The following is a 14,318-nucleotide window of genomic DNA, read 5'->3' on the forward strand; positions in this document are numbered from 1 at the left end:
CGGCCACGAGATGCACGAGATGCAAGAGAGAGAGGATGAGGATATAGAAGTAAAGTGAACAATCTACTTATTACTCGTAAAACTGGTACTCTAGAGTATGTACCATTACCAATTTTCGAGCGCGGGATGACCGGGATGTCGGAGCCGTTGTTAGAGTAGATAAGATGGAATTCAAAGAACAAGCTTTTGGGTAAGGGTAATCTTACCCCCCTGGGACACCCCCGAGAAACCCCCCCCCCCCAACCCCCAACCTCGTAGATACGCTAGCAGAGCCCTAAAGTTCCATTCACCAGATACTACCTTACCTACCTACTACTAAGGTACCTACTCTAACTTTCGTTTCAATCTTTTTCAAGTTCGAGGATCGCACTCTCAAGGCATAGGATTCTGTTTCGATCAAGCTGAGAATCTGGTCTGAATACATACGACGATCGCTTGCGGATAAAAAGTCACCTCCAAATCCGCGGTAGATGTGCATAATCTGAGGACAAAGGCGAATCTGGCGATTCAGATTTCCTGACGATGAAATCGACACTGTCTCTTCGAGCTTGTCTGCTATGACTGCTTGATTGCTATGCCTGCATCATAATCTCTTCCGATACAATGGCCACTTTCTATGGATTCAATTCAACACATGCGCGGACTGAATGGAGTTCTTCTAAGTATAATTTTGGATGGACGCCCAAAGATGGAGAACCTACTGCGTTTTTCTTCGATCTGCACTGTTCGCGTCTTCCGCGGGCAGATTTCGATTGATACTGCCTAGGCGATTGTCGGCTTGTCACTCTAACGTGGAGTACTCCAGGTAGGTACACTATGAAGTGCTGGATAGCAGAAGGCATGGCCCATTGGCAACCCTAAGCGAAAGCGAACTGTGCCTCCTCCGCCAAGAGATGATGGTTTGACAACCAACACTCCGCCTTCAACCTTCCATCTCTTCACCTGATGACAATTATTGGAACCTCTACTTCTTGTGATCGCCTTTAGGAACTCACAGCTCGTCGCAACAATCGCATCAATTCTGCGAATCCGAGCGCCTACCGTGACAAGAGAGTCGCAACCCGCAGACCCATCACTCCAACAAACAACTAGAGGGTATGGTTTCGCTCTCTGTACTCAGTGAAATTATTATCTGCACGGTTGTGACGCTCTGTGTTAAACCATTTGTTTCAGCGACAGCCTTTGTTGATACATACTGAACAACTCCAGTCCTTACATCCGTCGCCAATCCTCACAATGGCCGATAATGAACCTTCGGGCCCTTTTCACGCCGGCCCTGGGACTGCGCACGAGATAGGCGTCATGGCTGGCTTCATAGCCGCGTTCATTATCATCACAGTTGTATACCTAATCATCTGGAAAGTCTACAACAAGCGCTCCGAGGCCGGGGAAATGCAGCGAAGACATATTTTAGCTGAGAAGACAAACCCAAGAAACACAAGAGTCATGGAAGACAAGGCTGGGAATAGGGTCAGTGCCGCATACAGCGCTGCGCCCGGTTATTGAAGAGCATGGAGAAGATTCCAAGAGGCTGCGGAGCAGAGACCGAAGACAGATGAAACGAAAGGCATGAAAGAGATGCTTTGGAACAGTTCCATTTGTTTTTGTGATAATCGCTTCGGAGTTTGGAATATCCGTGGAGTCTGCCTTGGATTGTTTCGCGATCAATGAAAATGGAGTCGTGGGAAATCGGCGTCACGGCTGGTGTACATGTTGCCGTACCTCCACCTCTACTGCAAATTATTCGCAATGCGTTGCGCAGGACTCAAGCCAACGGTGGTGTCTATCCAATCAATGCAGTCTATCTTTCCAAATCCCAGCCCAGCCTGGATCTCATTTTCCAATGGTCAAGAACAGCCTGTCGCCCACATCCCCTAGACCAGGCCTTATCATACCTCGTTCATTTATCTGTCCGTCCACACCTCCAACCCAAATCTCCACTGACTCGCCTCCATTTTCTTCTGCCGCTCGCTTCACCCCTTGCTCGCTGCCCAGCACACTAATCACCACCACTTTTTTTACTCCCCATTCCAGCAGTGTCTGTATGGCCGCACTTGAGGTTCCACCAGTCGCTATCACCGGGTCCAGAAGTATGGCTATGGAGGGAACTGGAAATGGGTCAGGGTTGGCAGACGTGGGACGATGGTAGGGAAGGTTGTTGTAGTATTCGACAGGTTGAAGGCTGGTAGGTTCGCGGAAGAGGCCCAGATGATGGACCGAAACGGGTTCTGGCAGCAGAGTTTGAAGTGCTGAGGAAGTTGATGAGACCAACTCTTGGGTGAGATGGGGGCAAGCCTACCTTCGAGCATGCCTAACCCAGAACGTAGAATCGGGACAAGAGCGACATGGGGAGTGGTGGTCTCGACGGAGTAGGTGTAGCCGAGGGGAGTTTCAGCCTGCTCGTTACCGACATTAGGATGCCCGAACCTATCATGGTTGGATCTAGGGAGGAGATGATGGAGTGGCGGTACAAATAAAGCTCACAGTACCACTTGATGTTGTTTGTAGCGATTCTGCGAGAGCTTCGCAGCCAACGATGAGGGCAATCTCGTGCACTAGGGCCTTTGTCTCCCGAGCGTTGGCGTCCTTGGATCGTAACTGAGAGAGTTTGGCGCGCAAACATGGGTGGGTCGAGATGTGAACGTTGACTGGAAGTGATGAAGAGGCCATTGCTGGAAATGAAAGCTGTCAGGCAGAGGAACGGAAGAAAAAGGAAGAGGTTTGTCTTGGGGCATCATGCAGGCTTGATCATATCGTCTAGCGTATTCAAAAACGTGGCAAATGCTTGGCAGCAGAATTCCTACGCACCCCATAGATGGAAATTATTAGTTTCATAGTCATAATTTGATTCATAAAAATTTCCAGATGTGAAGTAAAATACTAATCGCTGCGACTCCAGCGCTGTCAAGATGGATAGAGTTTATAGAAAGAAATTAGACATATAGAATTATAAATATTCTAGAATCTCTTCGCGAATATTCTAGATACTACTCAATAAGTAATTGAAATCTTAATATCAAGAATTTTGGCTGATACTCTTACGACTTCAACACCGCAAAGAATTTCAAGATCCGACTTGTAGTCATAAAGTTCATAATTTGAATCTATAGGGGTACGCAGGACTTTCTGATGCCAAGCATTTGCGACGATTTTGAACAGGCTAAATCGACAACACGGGACGATCTCCCGTGTGGGTGTGTGATCTCCCGTAATTGTCAGCGTCATTGACGGTGGGGCGCACCCTTCAGCATTAGATAGCGTTTTCTGGCCTAGGTTTGCGCCTCCGAGGTCAGCACCTTCCGCAGGTCAAGCTCCGTACCCTGTCCCCATCACTGTTGCTATGGACCTGGCAGTATGGTACTAGCACACGAAAACAGCGTCGCTGAAGAAGCCGAGCCTATCAACGAGAATGAAAACACCAGAACACCGCAGGGCGCGCCTTTGGCTTGATTGTTCTACGGACAACCTGCGCAGTAGCGAGAATTTAGACAAGGATCAATCGCGATCCCAGCCGAAGCCATTAGATCAAAAGCAAGAACGTCGACCTTGGGCCCATCCAGGAAGATCTGGTCGTACGCGGAACGATTGCGAGGATGGGTCAAAAGAAGACTACACGCTTCCCAATGACTATGAAAACCTTGACGAAATAACAGCGCCGTCTCCGATCGAGAGCCCCCAGGAAGAGCGCAAACAGGGATACCTAGAAGACCGCAATGCGAGCTCATCATCAAATGATCATCTCAACGAGATAGCCGCGCCGTCGCCCATTGAGGGTTCTCAGGATGAGCGTGAACAAGGATACTTAGAAGACCGCTCGCCTTCAACAGACGAGAAAGCAAAGAAGGACGACGTCTCTCCACGGCGTCAACGGGCCTCCAAACTCGCGACTGAGATCTATACGATATCATACCTCATTCTTTTCTCCATTCTGGGGACACTTTCTCGACTTGGTCTTCAGGCATTGACTTTCTACCCTGGAGCTCCTGTTCAAATAGGTCTACTATGGGCTAATGTCGGTGGTAGCTTGATCATGGGCTTCCTCTCCGAAGACCGCAAGCTCTTTCGCGTAGAATTGGGCCCTCCATCTTCACCGAAGCAAGCTAAAGGCCATGACGAAGAGAAAGGCAAAGCGTTGGACCGGAGCCCTTCCGCAGCCCAGAGGCAGGCTGCACTCAAGAAGACTATGCCCCTCTACATCGGCCTAGCTACCGGCTTCTGCGGATCCTTCACCTCATTCTCTTCTTTCATGCGTGACTGCTTCTTCGCACTTTCAAACGCCTTGCAGGTTCCCATCTCACACCCCTCAACTGCCCCTATATCGGAGACTTTGAACGTCCACCGTAATCCCGGCTATAGCTTCATGGCATTGCTGGCGATCCTGATCATCACGATTGGCTTGAGTTTAGGCGCACTTCAATTGGGCGCGCACCTTGCCCTCGGTCTCGAGCCGTTCACCCCGTCCATTCCAAACTTCTTCGGGCGTAAGGTAATTGACCGTTCAGTCGTTCTGCTTGCCGTGGGCTGCTGGTTTGGCGCTATATTCATGGCCATCTGGCCCCCTGATCGACCTGGTGGGCCTGTGGGCAACGCGTCTTGGGCGCAGGAAACATGGCGCAGTCAGGCTCTGTTTGCCTTGGTTTTTGCGCCATTGGGATGTCTCCTCCGCTTCTACGCATCCTTGCATCTGAACGGGAAGATCAAGTCTTTTCCTCTCGGCACTTTCGCTGTCAACATTTTCGGCACCATGATGGAAGCCATATTCCTCGATCTTCAGCGTGTGCCAGTGGGAGGTATTGTAGGCTGCCAGGTCCTGCAAGGAATGTCTGATGGCTTCTGTGGTTGTTTGACAACAGTCAGTACGTGGGCGGCTGAACTGAAGGGGTTGAGATTAAGGCATGCCTACTTCTACGGCGCGATGAGTGTGGGGGTAGCATTGGCGTTGATGATCATCATTATGGGAAGTCTACAGTGGACAGAAGGGTTCCACCGTGTCCTGTGTACAACTTAAAGAACCGCTTCGGACCATCAATGGCCCTTCATAATAAGACTTAATTTGTTCATCCAAACCAGCAAGCACGAGGGACGAAAGTCCCACATTACGGGCACAATTGATCACAAGCCCACGAATGGACAATGACCTATGGCATCACGGAGCTTCCGAACTCTCAGCCAACCTCATTGATTGAGACCGAAAAGAGGCCAGGCGACATGGCAATGTCCGCCCAACATAGCATGCCATGGACACGGAATCAAGGGGTTAGCAAGCTACTCCAGTGAGGATTGGCGTACGGAGGTCTGCACAGAGTCCTGCACCCGCGCTAGTGGCAGCCCTAACCCTACTTTCGGAAAGCGGCCCTGTAGAGGGGGGAGCCTAGAAATATCTTCCAACAGCGCAATAGATGGGACTTTAGGTATCTTACTTCTTTTAGGCTTGATGGGGGTATCGAGCCCCGAAAACTTTGGCTCGGGCTAGGAGCGGTTCCGAAGAACTTCCAGCGTAATTGTCCAGGCACAGGTAACCCTTTAGATGGGGCGTTATCCGAGGTCTGAGCGTAAGAATCTTCTTGGCGGGTGCAGGACTTTTGGTGCAGAAGAGGATTTGAGGCCAGCTTGGGCATGTTCCCCTCGCTATTGGGTAGGATGAGCGGAAAGGACGTGTCAAACAATCTATCTTGTTTCGAGAGCCAGCACCTGCATAAGCCCCACAAAATTATCAACACTTATTTCTTGCTTCAACAACGTCAACAATAATTAACATCAATGCCCCTCAACACTTTCCCGTTAATTGAGACAAGTTCTACTTCTCCATCATTCGCGACCCGACGCGACTTCCAAAACCCCCTTGGAAGTTGAAACACAAGAGCACCTTCTCGCTTTGATGATAATGATGCTCTGAAATCCCGATTACCTTCGCTCTTACATCGTCGTCATCATGTTTCCCGTCCCGTTATCGCTTCTCAGCTTGTACATTACCTTCCTCACTTTCCAATTGGTTCAGGCAGATTGCGAATGTGGTTATACTGTCAATTCCGCTCTCTACACAGACATCATCGAGACAGACTTTCTTCACTTGGCAAACATCACCAACGACACAGATTGGCAACCACAAAATTACACCGTTACCCCTGAACTCGCGAGAGGGCCGTTTGGCAAGAATGCCTCGATTAGCAACGTCGTCGCCAATCCACTCAAAAGTCAATATGACTGGGCAGGCGATGGAGTCAATGGTGGCGATGCGGGTCTGCAGCTCTTTGTCAGAGGCGGCGTTCCTCAGGATGGACTGATACCAATGGCCGAGCTTGCGACAGCGAGGACAGATATGCTCTATGGAAGCTTCCGTGCTGGCATGAAGGTGACGGGAACACCCGGCACTTGTGGCGCTTTTTTCTGGGTATAGCCTACCTTTCTGCTCCCTTTCTGTGGTCTATGCTCACATCTCTCATCATAGTATTTGAATGACACACAAGAAATCGATATGGAGTTCCTGTCCTCCGAATTTAATGCCACGTCCCAGCCCGTCAACCTCGTCCTTCAGTCGCCTGAATCTGAAGAAGCAGGCTTCAATGCCGCAAACACCGGCACATTCCAGGTACACCAATTGAATTTCACTCCCTCGGAAGGCTTCCATGAGTATCGTTTCGACTGGTCTCCCAATGCCGTCGACTTTTACGCCGACGGTGTCCTGCTTGATACCATGACCAGTGCGGTTCCCACAGCACCGGGCCACATCACGCTGTCTCACTGGAGCAATGGTGATCCGAATTGGAGCGCTGGGCCACCTACCGAGGACGCGATCCTTACGGTTGAGTACTTGAAAGGCTACTTCAACAGCTCAGATGCTGCACGGCAGCAGGACTGGTCAACGCGCTGCATCAGTCCTTCAGCGGTGAATGCAACATGCCCTGTTCCCGAGGTCACACAGGCGCCGAATGGAAATGTTAGCGCGCACACGTCTTTCTTCAGCATGCAGGCGAACGAGACGGGGAATCAGACTGTGTTTGGGTCGAAGAAGAAGAGTGAGGGGATAGCGTTGGAGATCTCGAGGACGGGGGTATTGGCATTGGTGCTGATGCTGTCAAGTGTGGTGGGGATTCTATTGTGGTAAGACGGCGAATGGAACTCAGGTTAATGTGAGATGGACTGTATACTAGGCGTCTGGCGTGTTGTTGCCCTGCCTGCTGGTTCTGGGCGGCTTGTTTAGTACGAAGGAGATACCCCATTGCAGCTCGTGCTGTTCATCCATAGCAGTCAATTCTCTTCTAGACTGGATCTGATTGACGTAGGAGCTCACTCTGCAGAATTGGTTCAGTACGAACGAAGGGTAAAGCGACTGGTACATTATTAGACATTGCTGTTGAGAAGTAAAGAAAGTTGATTTTTCTATTTTTATTTTCGGTCGTCCGCTTTTTGACTCGGATGACATTTGGCCGCCGCAGATCATTTATTCATTATTCAGTGCACCCCTGACAACAATTCAATCTTCTCAATCAAACCACCATCTCATCAATCAGCCCATCATTAGACTGTCTTTACAGCTCATTCACCCTCATCCCTTGACGGTACGTCGAGGTCACCTTACATTCGCTCTTAGGCTTCGACATCAAGCGCGCATCCAAACCATTCAACCAAGATAACTGAATTAAAGAACTTTTGGCTCTTTGGACGACTACCCTCTCCACTCCGCTATCCTTCTTTTCTCAGGCTGAAGTCTTGTGGTCCACAGAAGTCACAGCTGATTGCAGAAACCCCAACGGTCAAGGACACCTGCGCCTTTCGACTGACAGTGTTGTCCCTGCCAACAACCTGTTGAGGCCGTTACGAGCGTCTCTGCGAAGATTCTTGGACCTATAGATCTACGGTGACTGAGTCTAGACTGGAACGTAAAGAGTAGGAGGATCATTCGACGCCACAATCAAGCATTATTGCGTGCCAGGCGCGTTTGAACGCTGCTGCACGACGGAAAAGCCTCGCAACCTAGCAAAGCTTCCTCCCTCCGGCCAACGCGGACCTACCGCACAACCAACCTCCATCATGCGTATCACGGCCATTCCCATATTCTTCCTCCCCTTTCTCGCCTTCGTCCTCATCCTCGCATCAAACCACATCCCAAAAGCCGGCCTGTTACCTCGCTCCCTAGACGCCATCCTCGTCGAACCACGAGAACCCGCTCCCTCACCAACACCCACGCCCCATGTCAAACATCTCGACCTCCGGCAGGTTGCAGTAGGCGTTGGTGGAGCCGGTAATGTTGCAGCGCCCGCTCAGCCGGCAGCCGTGGCACCAGCTGCAGCAGGAGCAGAGGTCGATCCGACGGATTCACCGACTGTAGCGGCGGGCGGGGCGGCGAGCGCGACGCCGGTTAAGAGTGGGGCGATTGGACTGGGGACGCTGACGGGGGTGGTTGGGGTCGTGAATCCGAAGGATGCGAAGAATGATGCTGTGGGAAATACGATGGGTGTGGAGGTCTTGAGGATACTGGGGTTCTGGGTGATTGGTCTTGTTGTTGGGGGTGGGTGGATGGGGATTGGCATTGCCGGATAATGAGACGATGACAGGAATTGGAAGGGATTGAGTCGGCATCCGCGGAGTTCGGGAGAGCATATAATTAGTTGACGGCCATGGGATATCAGTGTGTGCCGGGCACGCATAACTTGCATAGCGTTCCCTGCACAGAGCAGACTCAAACATCCGATCACCGACCGCTTTCTACATGCTCTATAGAACAACAATAACATCTTGCCTCCCACCGACGGAACGCTCCCCGGAGCAGAAAGTCCCCTCCCTCCCTCCCTCCCTCCCTCCCTCAATCAAACCGTATCCGCAGCGAAGCCTCCCCGCTAAACAAAGTAAGGAAAAGAAAAAGTAACTACCCTGCCCCCAGAAACGGAGACGCTGTCATTCATATGTTGTCGTCTCGGCCGAGAAACCCGTAACTGTGGGTGTTCTCGCCAGATAGGGACATCGGCAAGCGAGGTTGTGGCTCCGGCGTGTGTTGGGGGAGATGCAATACATACATACATCATTTATATATCATACATACATACATACATACATACATATATACATACATAAGTGGGCTTCGAATGCGACGAATGAATGAATGAATGGATGAATGAATGGATGGCCTTGACACCCTGGGGGACGAAGAATGCGTTTTTTTCTTTTTGACCGGGGAGGGTCGTTTGCCTATGGTTTGGGGAATGGATGCAGAGGTGCGGCGCCAGAAGCGAGTGAGAAGTAGGGAATGGGACAGAAGCACGGGATGTGCACGGAGAGGCAGGTAGAGATGGACCCTCTTCGCGTAGATGACGAATGCTTTGCACATTTGCTTGCTCAATGGGTGCTCTCTCTCGTTGCCTGCTATTTCGATCTGAAATCTAGCTCTACTATCGTACACGTATCGACATCACCGTCCCCACTCTAGCCCTCATCAGCCACTCCTTGTCCACAATCAGACTCGCATAGAATGCGTGTCGCGGCCGTCCATGTGCCCGGGGTAGCTTTCCGTGCATGCTGAAGGTCACATAGCATGGCAAAGCATTTGATGCAAAAAAAGTCATCGCTCGCTAGCACAATGGCCGCCGAAATCAAAACATGAGCCGCAGGTAGGAAATGGTATCTCTGGGTTTCAAAAAGTATTAAGTACTAGTAGTGGTAACGGAGAGGAGCAGGACCAGCCCGCTTTGTATGTTATTGCGGGCTGTGATGGGTTCTTCATGGACATGGTCTAGACAGACGGGGACAGGCAGACCGACGGTCCATGTGTTTTCATTGACGAGGCTCAACGGTGAGAACTATGGTCTGGGGTCCCGTAACCCTCGCCCTCCTGTTGGGCAACGGTCATGAGAACAAAGGTCAACGAGATGTGGCCGAGTGAACTCAGGATCGATCAAGCCTGAATGCTTTGGAACGTAGTGTCCATGTCGAGGTCCACACCTTGGGAGGACATCGTGGGTGTGCTGGCGTTTGTTCCAGAGGCAACGGCATCTTCGTAGCCGGCAAGTGCCTGCGAATGGAGTTTGAACGACTCGCCCATAAGCTTGGTGATTCTACGATTGGAGTCAGCATCGATCCCTTGTAAAAGTTTCGCGAATGTGACTTACCCCCAGACGACCACCTCGTCAAGCATGCTACCCCATAGTCGAGCGACAGTCGAACTTAGCTTTGAGCTGTACCCATCTACCGACTCATCGTCGAAAAGGTTTCGAACTTTGTTGTACATGGCCAGTTCTTCCGTGGTTGCTTCTACTTCATCATGCTCTAACCGGTAAAGCCAGAGACTGAGAATGACCATCAGGTCCAGACCGCACAGAGGATGTTCCACACTCCAATTCGTAGCACACGTTTCGCCGACCCATTTGATACCTTGTAGTGCGACGATCTCTATGCAGTTGTAGCATTCTTCAATGACCTTGATCATCTCTTGCGATCTCTTGACTTTGTCCCTGGCATTGGTCATGGCAGCGGCGACCTCATAGGAGTCATGATATCGGAGGGCTTCTTGGACTGACTTCAGATCGACCTCTAAACGTGCCCAAGTATTTCGATAGAGAGCCATGGCGTTGAAGATCAGTGGGTGACCTTGGTGAGGTGCGCTCAGCTGGACAACTATTGTTTCAGGCTCGCATTTTTCCAACGACTTTTCCCACGTCTCTAGGGCAAGACGGAGCTTGTACTCTGTGACCACATCTTGCAAGGCCTCGAAGTTGCGCTTGTGTTCCCACACGGCCAGGAATAGAGCATTGATCATGACTCTCGTTGCGAAGGCGCTGTATCGCGTTGCATCTCCCTGGTAAAGACTATCAATTGCTTCTCGCACAGTGATGATGGTCGAGGCGGTCAAGCTGTCTCGCCATGAATCTTCATCCACGACTTCGAGGTTCCATAATGACTCTGATGATGGCAGCTCCAGGGTTTCGAATTCCTTAAAACTGATAGCTGGGGTATGATCGTAGGTCAGAGTGAGGAGACCGAAGAAGATGTACACTGCGTAGTATGTGCGCCTGCACCCTTCGTCTTCGACCCATTCTGCGTGGGTGGGCTGTGCGCCTTCTCTCGCTTCTGACCGAATCTTCAATTCATACCGGTTGCCGGCGACCATCTGCAATCATCCGTCAGCAGTATTTTTCCTAGGTGCCAGTAGCAGACATACGTTGGCAACGAGACTCTTGATGGAACCTGCCCATTCCAATCCTTTCGGATCCCCACTCCAACTGGCGAATATCATGTTCAATAGCGTACTCTGCATTGTCCACAGCGGACACTTGCGCGAGCTGAAGCTCTCTTTGTTCTGCAGGAACTGACTGACGAGCAGCTTCGACCCTATATGAAACATGAAAGCTTTGTCCTGGTTGAATGAGTATAAAGCACCAATGGAGAGGACCGAAAGAAGCAATGCTGGGGACACTTGGCTAGGCTCGAAAGACTCAAGATGTAAGAAGGGTAGATGGTGATGGAAGAGTTTGAAGTATGACTCGAGACAGGCATTAATCTCTCCTCGAGATTGAATTTCGAAATTGGGTTGGGTCGTCCGTTCGTTATCGCATCGCTTCATTGCTTCTTGCATCATGTTGTAGTCTTCGTCGGACTGAAGTTGAGGTACTTTAGGCGTGGTGATAGGTTGACTTGGACCGGGCGAGCGTCGATAATCTACAGGTGAGACTGGTCCGGTCATGAAGGGGAAGGGTGAGAGCCCGTTGGGGGTCGCGGGGCCGGAGATGGGCATGGAACCGGTAAGGGACTGAAGTCCGGGGGCGAGGGCGTCGCCTCCGGATGGGTATCTCTCCATCATTGGCGGTAGTTGATTCGGATGGGGCTGGACGGTACTGGTACTGTTGAAGGAAAGCTGCGACAATTGAGAATCTTGCGAGCCAGAAAGGCTTGAGGAAGAGACTGAAGAAGCTTTGGGTTCAATTACCGAGTTTGACATGAAATGATCCCACGGCATCTGGTTGATGGGCATGGAGCCGGGCATGCCGGGCATGAAGGGGACCGACGTATCAAACATGGTGGTATGGTCGGGGGAGTAGGGCGTCGAGGTTTCGTCGAGTTGATCGTTTGGGTTGTTTGCCAGGGCGGCCGTAGCTTTGTGATGAAAGTTGGTAATCATCATCGCAGCAACATTATCGTCAATCATACCATCACTGCTTGCTTCTATTTGTTCCATCGTCGCCGTATCCAAGTCGATGGACGGCTTTGTGGGAGTCGCCTTGGGTGTTGGCTTTGCGCCCGGCCGTCTCTTGACTTCGCTGACCAGCGGTACACCTCCATCTTTGGCGTGTACAGTTCGGTCGTGTCGTAGCAGAAGGTCTCGTCGCACAAAGGTACTACGGCATTTTGCGCACTTGAAAGGTCGCTCTTTGGTGTCTGCGCAGGAAGATGAAATTAGCAAGCGTAGGCAAAAGGTGGGCTTCACGACCCCACCATGGAGCGACCCCTCCATGGACTAAAAGGAATGGTACGGTGTAACTTACGCGATCTTTCATGTCTGCTTCTGTGTTCACTTCGACTGAATGCCCGAGCACAAAATTGGCATTTGTACTTTTTATCAGGGACGTGTTGCGGCTTCGCAGGTTTGGGCACCGGTGCGACAGACGCTGTGGCAGTTGCAGCGGCAGGCATTGCAACACACTTATCGAGTCGTCGACCAGAATGCCCCGTGTGAAACGAATGGGACTATCTGATACTGGTAGGTATATGACGATGGATTGGACGTATGCCAAACGGGAATTCCTTCGATCATGCCTTTTGGTGTCGTGGTAGGAGGAGGAGAAAGCTCGCTGGGGGATGGGGCAAGTGTTGTCTTGGCTGCTAGTCTAATCTTGTGGAGTCTAGTTGGGTTTTTTTGATTTTTGGCTGTGAAATTACTTCGCGTGCTTCGACGGTTGGTTTGGAGCGAGAGGTTTGATGCTATTCGAGGTGGTATATTTCTTGCGAAGAGGATGAGCGTAGGAGAATGTCAACTTTGGATAAAGATTATTGTGGACTACAATAATAATAATCATAATAATTAATATTTGGAGGGGTACGCCCCCTTTTTCGAGGGGCCACTTTGCGCGGGTGAAGGCCGAAACTTCCTGCCTTACTCTGTGGATAGACTAAGGTTATGATACGACTAGCTGTCTATCCGAAATCCTGTCTGCATGTCATGTTGCTCACCTTATCCTTGTCCAGTGCTATCTTTGTCCACGTTACATACACCTAAAACACAAGACAGGCCTTCATTGAGTGCAAAATGGTGCTGTCGACGCCCAAGCACTGAATAGCTCAGAATACGGTTCTTTGACCTCAGCTCGTCTGCTAATCATCGGTCGCCACATGCTCGAGGCTAGATGTCGTGAAGATCCATTCACTGACTGGCGAACCAGCGCAGAAGCAGCAACGCCATCGAGGGTGTTGACTTCATGATTGTGACCGAGCTTTAAGCGTTTCCACCCTTTCGGCTGACTGATCTGTGTGTGGCGGTGAGAGTTGCGATCCTTTTTGGGGGTCCGTGCCTGTACTCTATGGGAATAGCGGTTCTCCATGATTTTGGAGTCTCGTCTTGCCCCGAGTTTCGACCGGAAACCAAGTCCAGAAGAATGCAACTTTTCTCCTTCACTTTGCGAAATTGCGAGTACTGTTTGACGTTTTAGCAGACGACGATGATGACGTTTTTACGCTGTCGGTACTAAGGTAGTATGCTGTGGCGCGTGCAATACGGGGTGTGAGTTACATCTCGCCAGCCCTTCCAACTCGCAAGTGCTTCCCTGGTTTCAAAAGGAAAGCAGGATGGAAATCAAGGCAGCTAGATGGATCAGGTTGTCAACTTTGTTTCGTCCGAAAATAAGTTAGAGTAGAATAGGGTAAAGTACATGTATTCATTTATTCATTCATCAATACGAATACTATTACATAGGTACCATTCTTGCTACTAAAGTGATGTGGTGGATGGATCCTCTCCCGAATAATAATTTGAATGATTCGAAAGAAGCAAGGTCTTGTTGGGCATTGAGGTCATCATAGGAGATTGTTGATCACTCCAAATGGGAAAGACAATCCGCCATTCCCACTTCCCCGGGCTCAAACGTCAAGCTTAGCGCCTCTCAGCCATTCGCCATTCCCTGCAATGCCACGAGGCATGATCTGCTGCCAAGATGTCTCCATACCAACCTGTCACATTTCACAAACTCACATCTCACAACTCACAACTCACAACTCGCGACTCACAACTCACATCTCACAACTCACAACTCACAACTCACAAAGCAGGTCCACTTGTCCACAGGGACCAGCTGCAGTACATACATCACTATTCTCTTTATGCCTACCCTACACTT

At 50.5% G+C, this 14,318-nt stretch overlaps 6 protein-coding genes across 6 annotated transcripts; 4 read left to right on the plus strand and 2 right to left on the minus strand.

The window, feature by feature from the left end:
• Positions 1 to 1,236: 1,236 nt before the first annotated feature.
• HO173_009941 (uncharacterized protein) lies at positions 1,237 to 1,506 on the plus strand (the record flags this gene model as incomplete). Its single annotated transcript, XM_037311828.1, has 1 exon — positions 1,237 to 1,506. The coding sequence occupies one exon, from the start codon at positions 1,237 to 1,239 to the stop codon at positions 1,504 to 1,506; it is 270 nt and encodes an 89-aa protein (XP_037161290.1).
• Positions 1,507 to 1,833: 327 nt separating this feature from the next.
• HO173_009942 (uncharacterized protein) lies at positions 1,834 to 2,670 on the minus strand (the record flags this gene model as incomplete). The annotated part of the gene is made up of 3 exons (XM_037311829.1): positions 1,834 to 2,249; positions 2,300 to 2,396; positions 2,485 to 2,670. 3 exons carry the CDS (start codon positions 2,668 to 2,670, stop codon positions 1,834 to 1,836), a joined length of 699 nt encoding a protein of 232 aa, XP_037161291.1.
• Positions 2,671 to 3,409: 739 nt separating this feature from the next.
• HO173_009943 (uncharacterized protein) lies at positions 3,410 to 5,008 on the plus strand (the record flags this gene model as incomplete). Its single annotated transcript, XM_037311830.1, has 1 exon — positions 3,410 to 5,008. One exon carries the CDS (start codon positions 3,410 to 3,412, stop codon positions 5,006 to 5,008), a length of 1,599 nt encoding a protein of 532 aa, XP_037161292.1.
• Positions 5,009 to 5,932: 924 nt separating this feature from the next.
• HO173_009944 (uncharacterized protein) lies at positions 5,933 to 7,105 on the plus strand (the record flags this gene model as incomplete). Its single annotated transcript, XM_037311831.1, has 2 exons — positions 5,933 to 6,391; positions 6,449 to 7,105. The coding sequence occupies 2 exons, from the start codon at positions 5,933 to 5,935 to the stop codon at positions 7,103 to 7,105; spliced, it is 1,116 nt and encodes a 371-aa protein (XP_037161293.1).
• Positions 7,106 to 8,031: 926 nt separating this feature from the next.
• HO173_009945 (uncharacterized protein) lies at positions 8,032 to 8,541 on the plus strand (the record flags this gene model as incomplete). Its single annotated transcript, XM_037311832.1, has 1 exon — positions 8,032 to 8,541. One exon carries the CDS (start codon positions 8,032 to 8,034, stop codon positions 8,539 to 8,541), a length of 510 nt encoding a protein of 169 aa, XP_037161294.1.
• Positions 8,542 to 9,889: 1,348 nt separating this feature from the next.
• HO173_009946 (uncharacterized protein) lies at positions 9,890 to 12,621 on the minus strand (the record flags this gene model as incomplete). The annotated part of the gene is made up of 6 exons (XM_037311833.1): positions 9,890 to 10,049; positions 10,104 to 11,101; positions 11,153 to 11,845; positions 11,918 to 12,084; positions 12,139 to 12,366; positions 12,474 to 12,621. 6 exons carry the CDS (start codon positions 12,619 to 12,621, stop codon positions 9,890 to 9,892), a joined length of 2,394 nt encoding a protein of 797 aa, XP_037161295.1.
• Between the last annotated feature and the right edge of the window lie 1,697 nt (positions 12,622 to 14,318).

The sequence above is a fragment of the Letharia columbiana genome, assembly GCF_014066305.1.
Source record: "Letharia columbiana isolate WasteWater2 chromosome Unknown Sc0000044_s0, whole genome shotgun sequence".
In the NCBI taxonomy this organism is placed as follows: Eukaryota; Fungi; Ascomycota; class Lecanoromycetes; order Lecanorales; family Parmeliaceae; genus Letharia; species Letharia columbiana.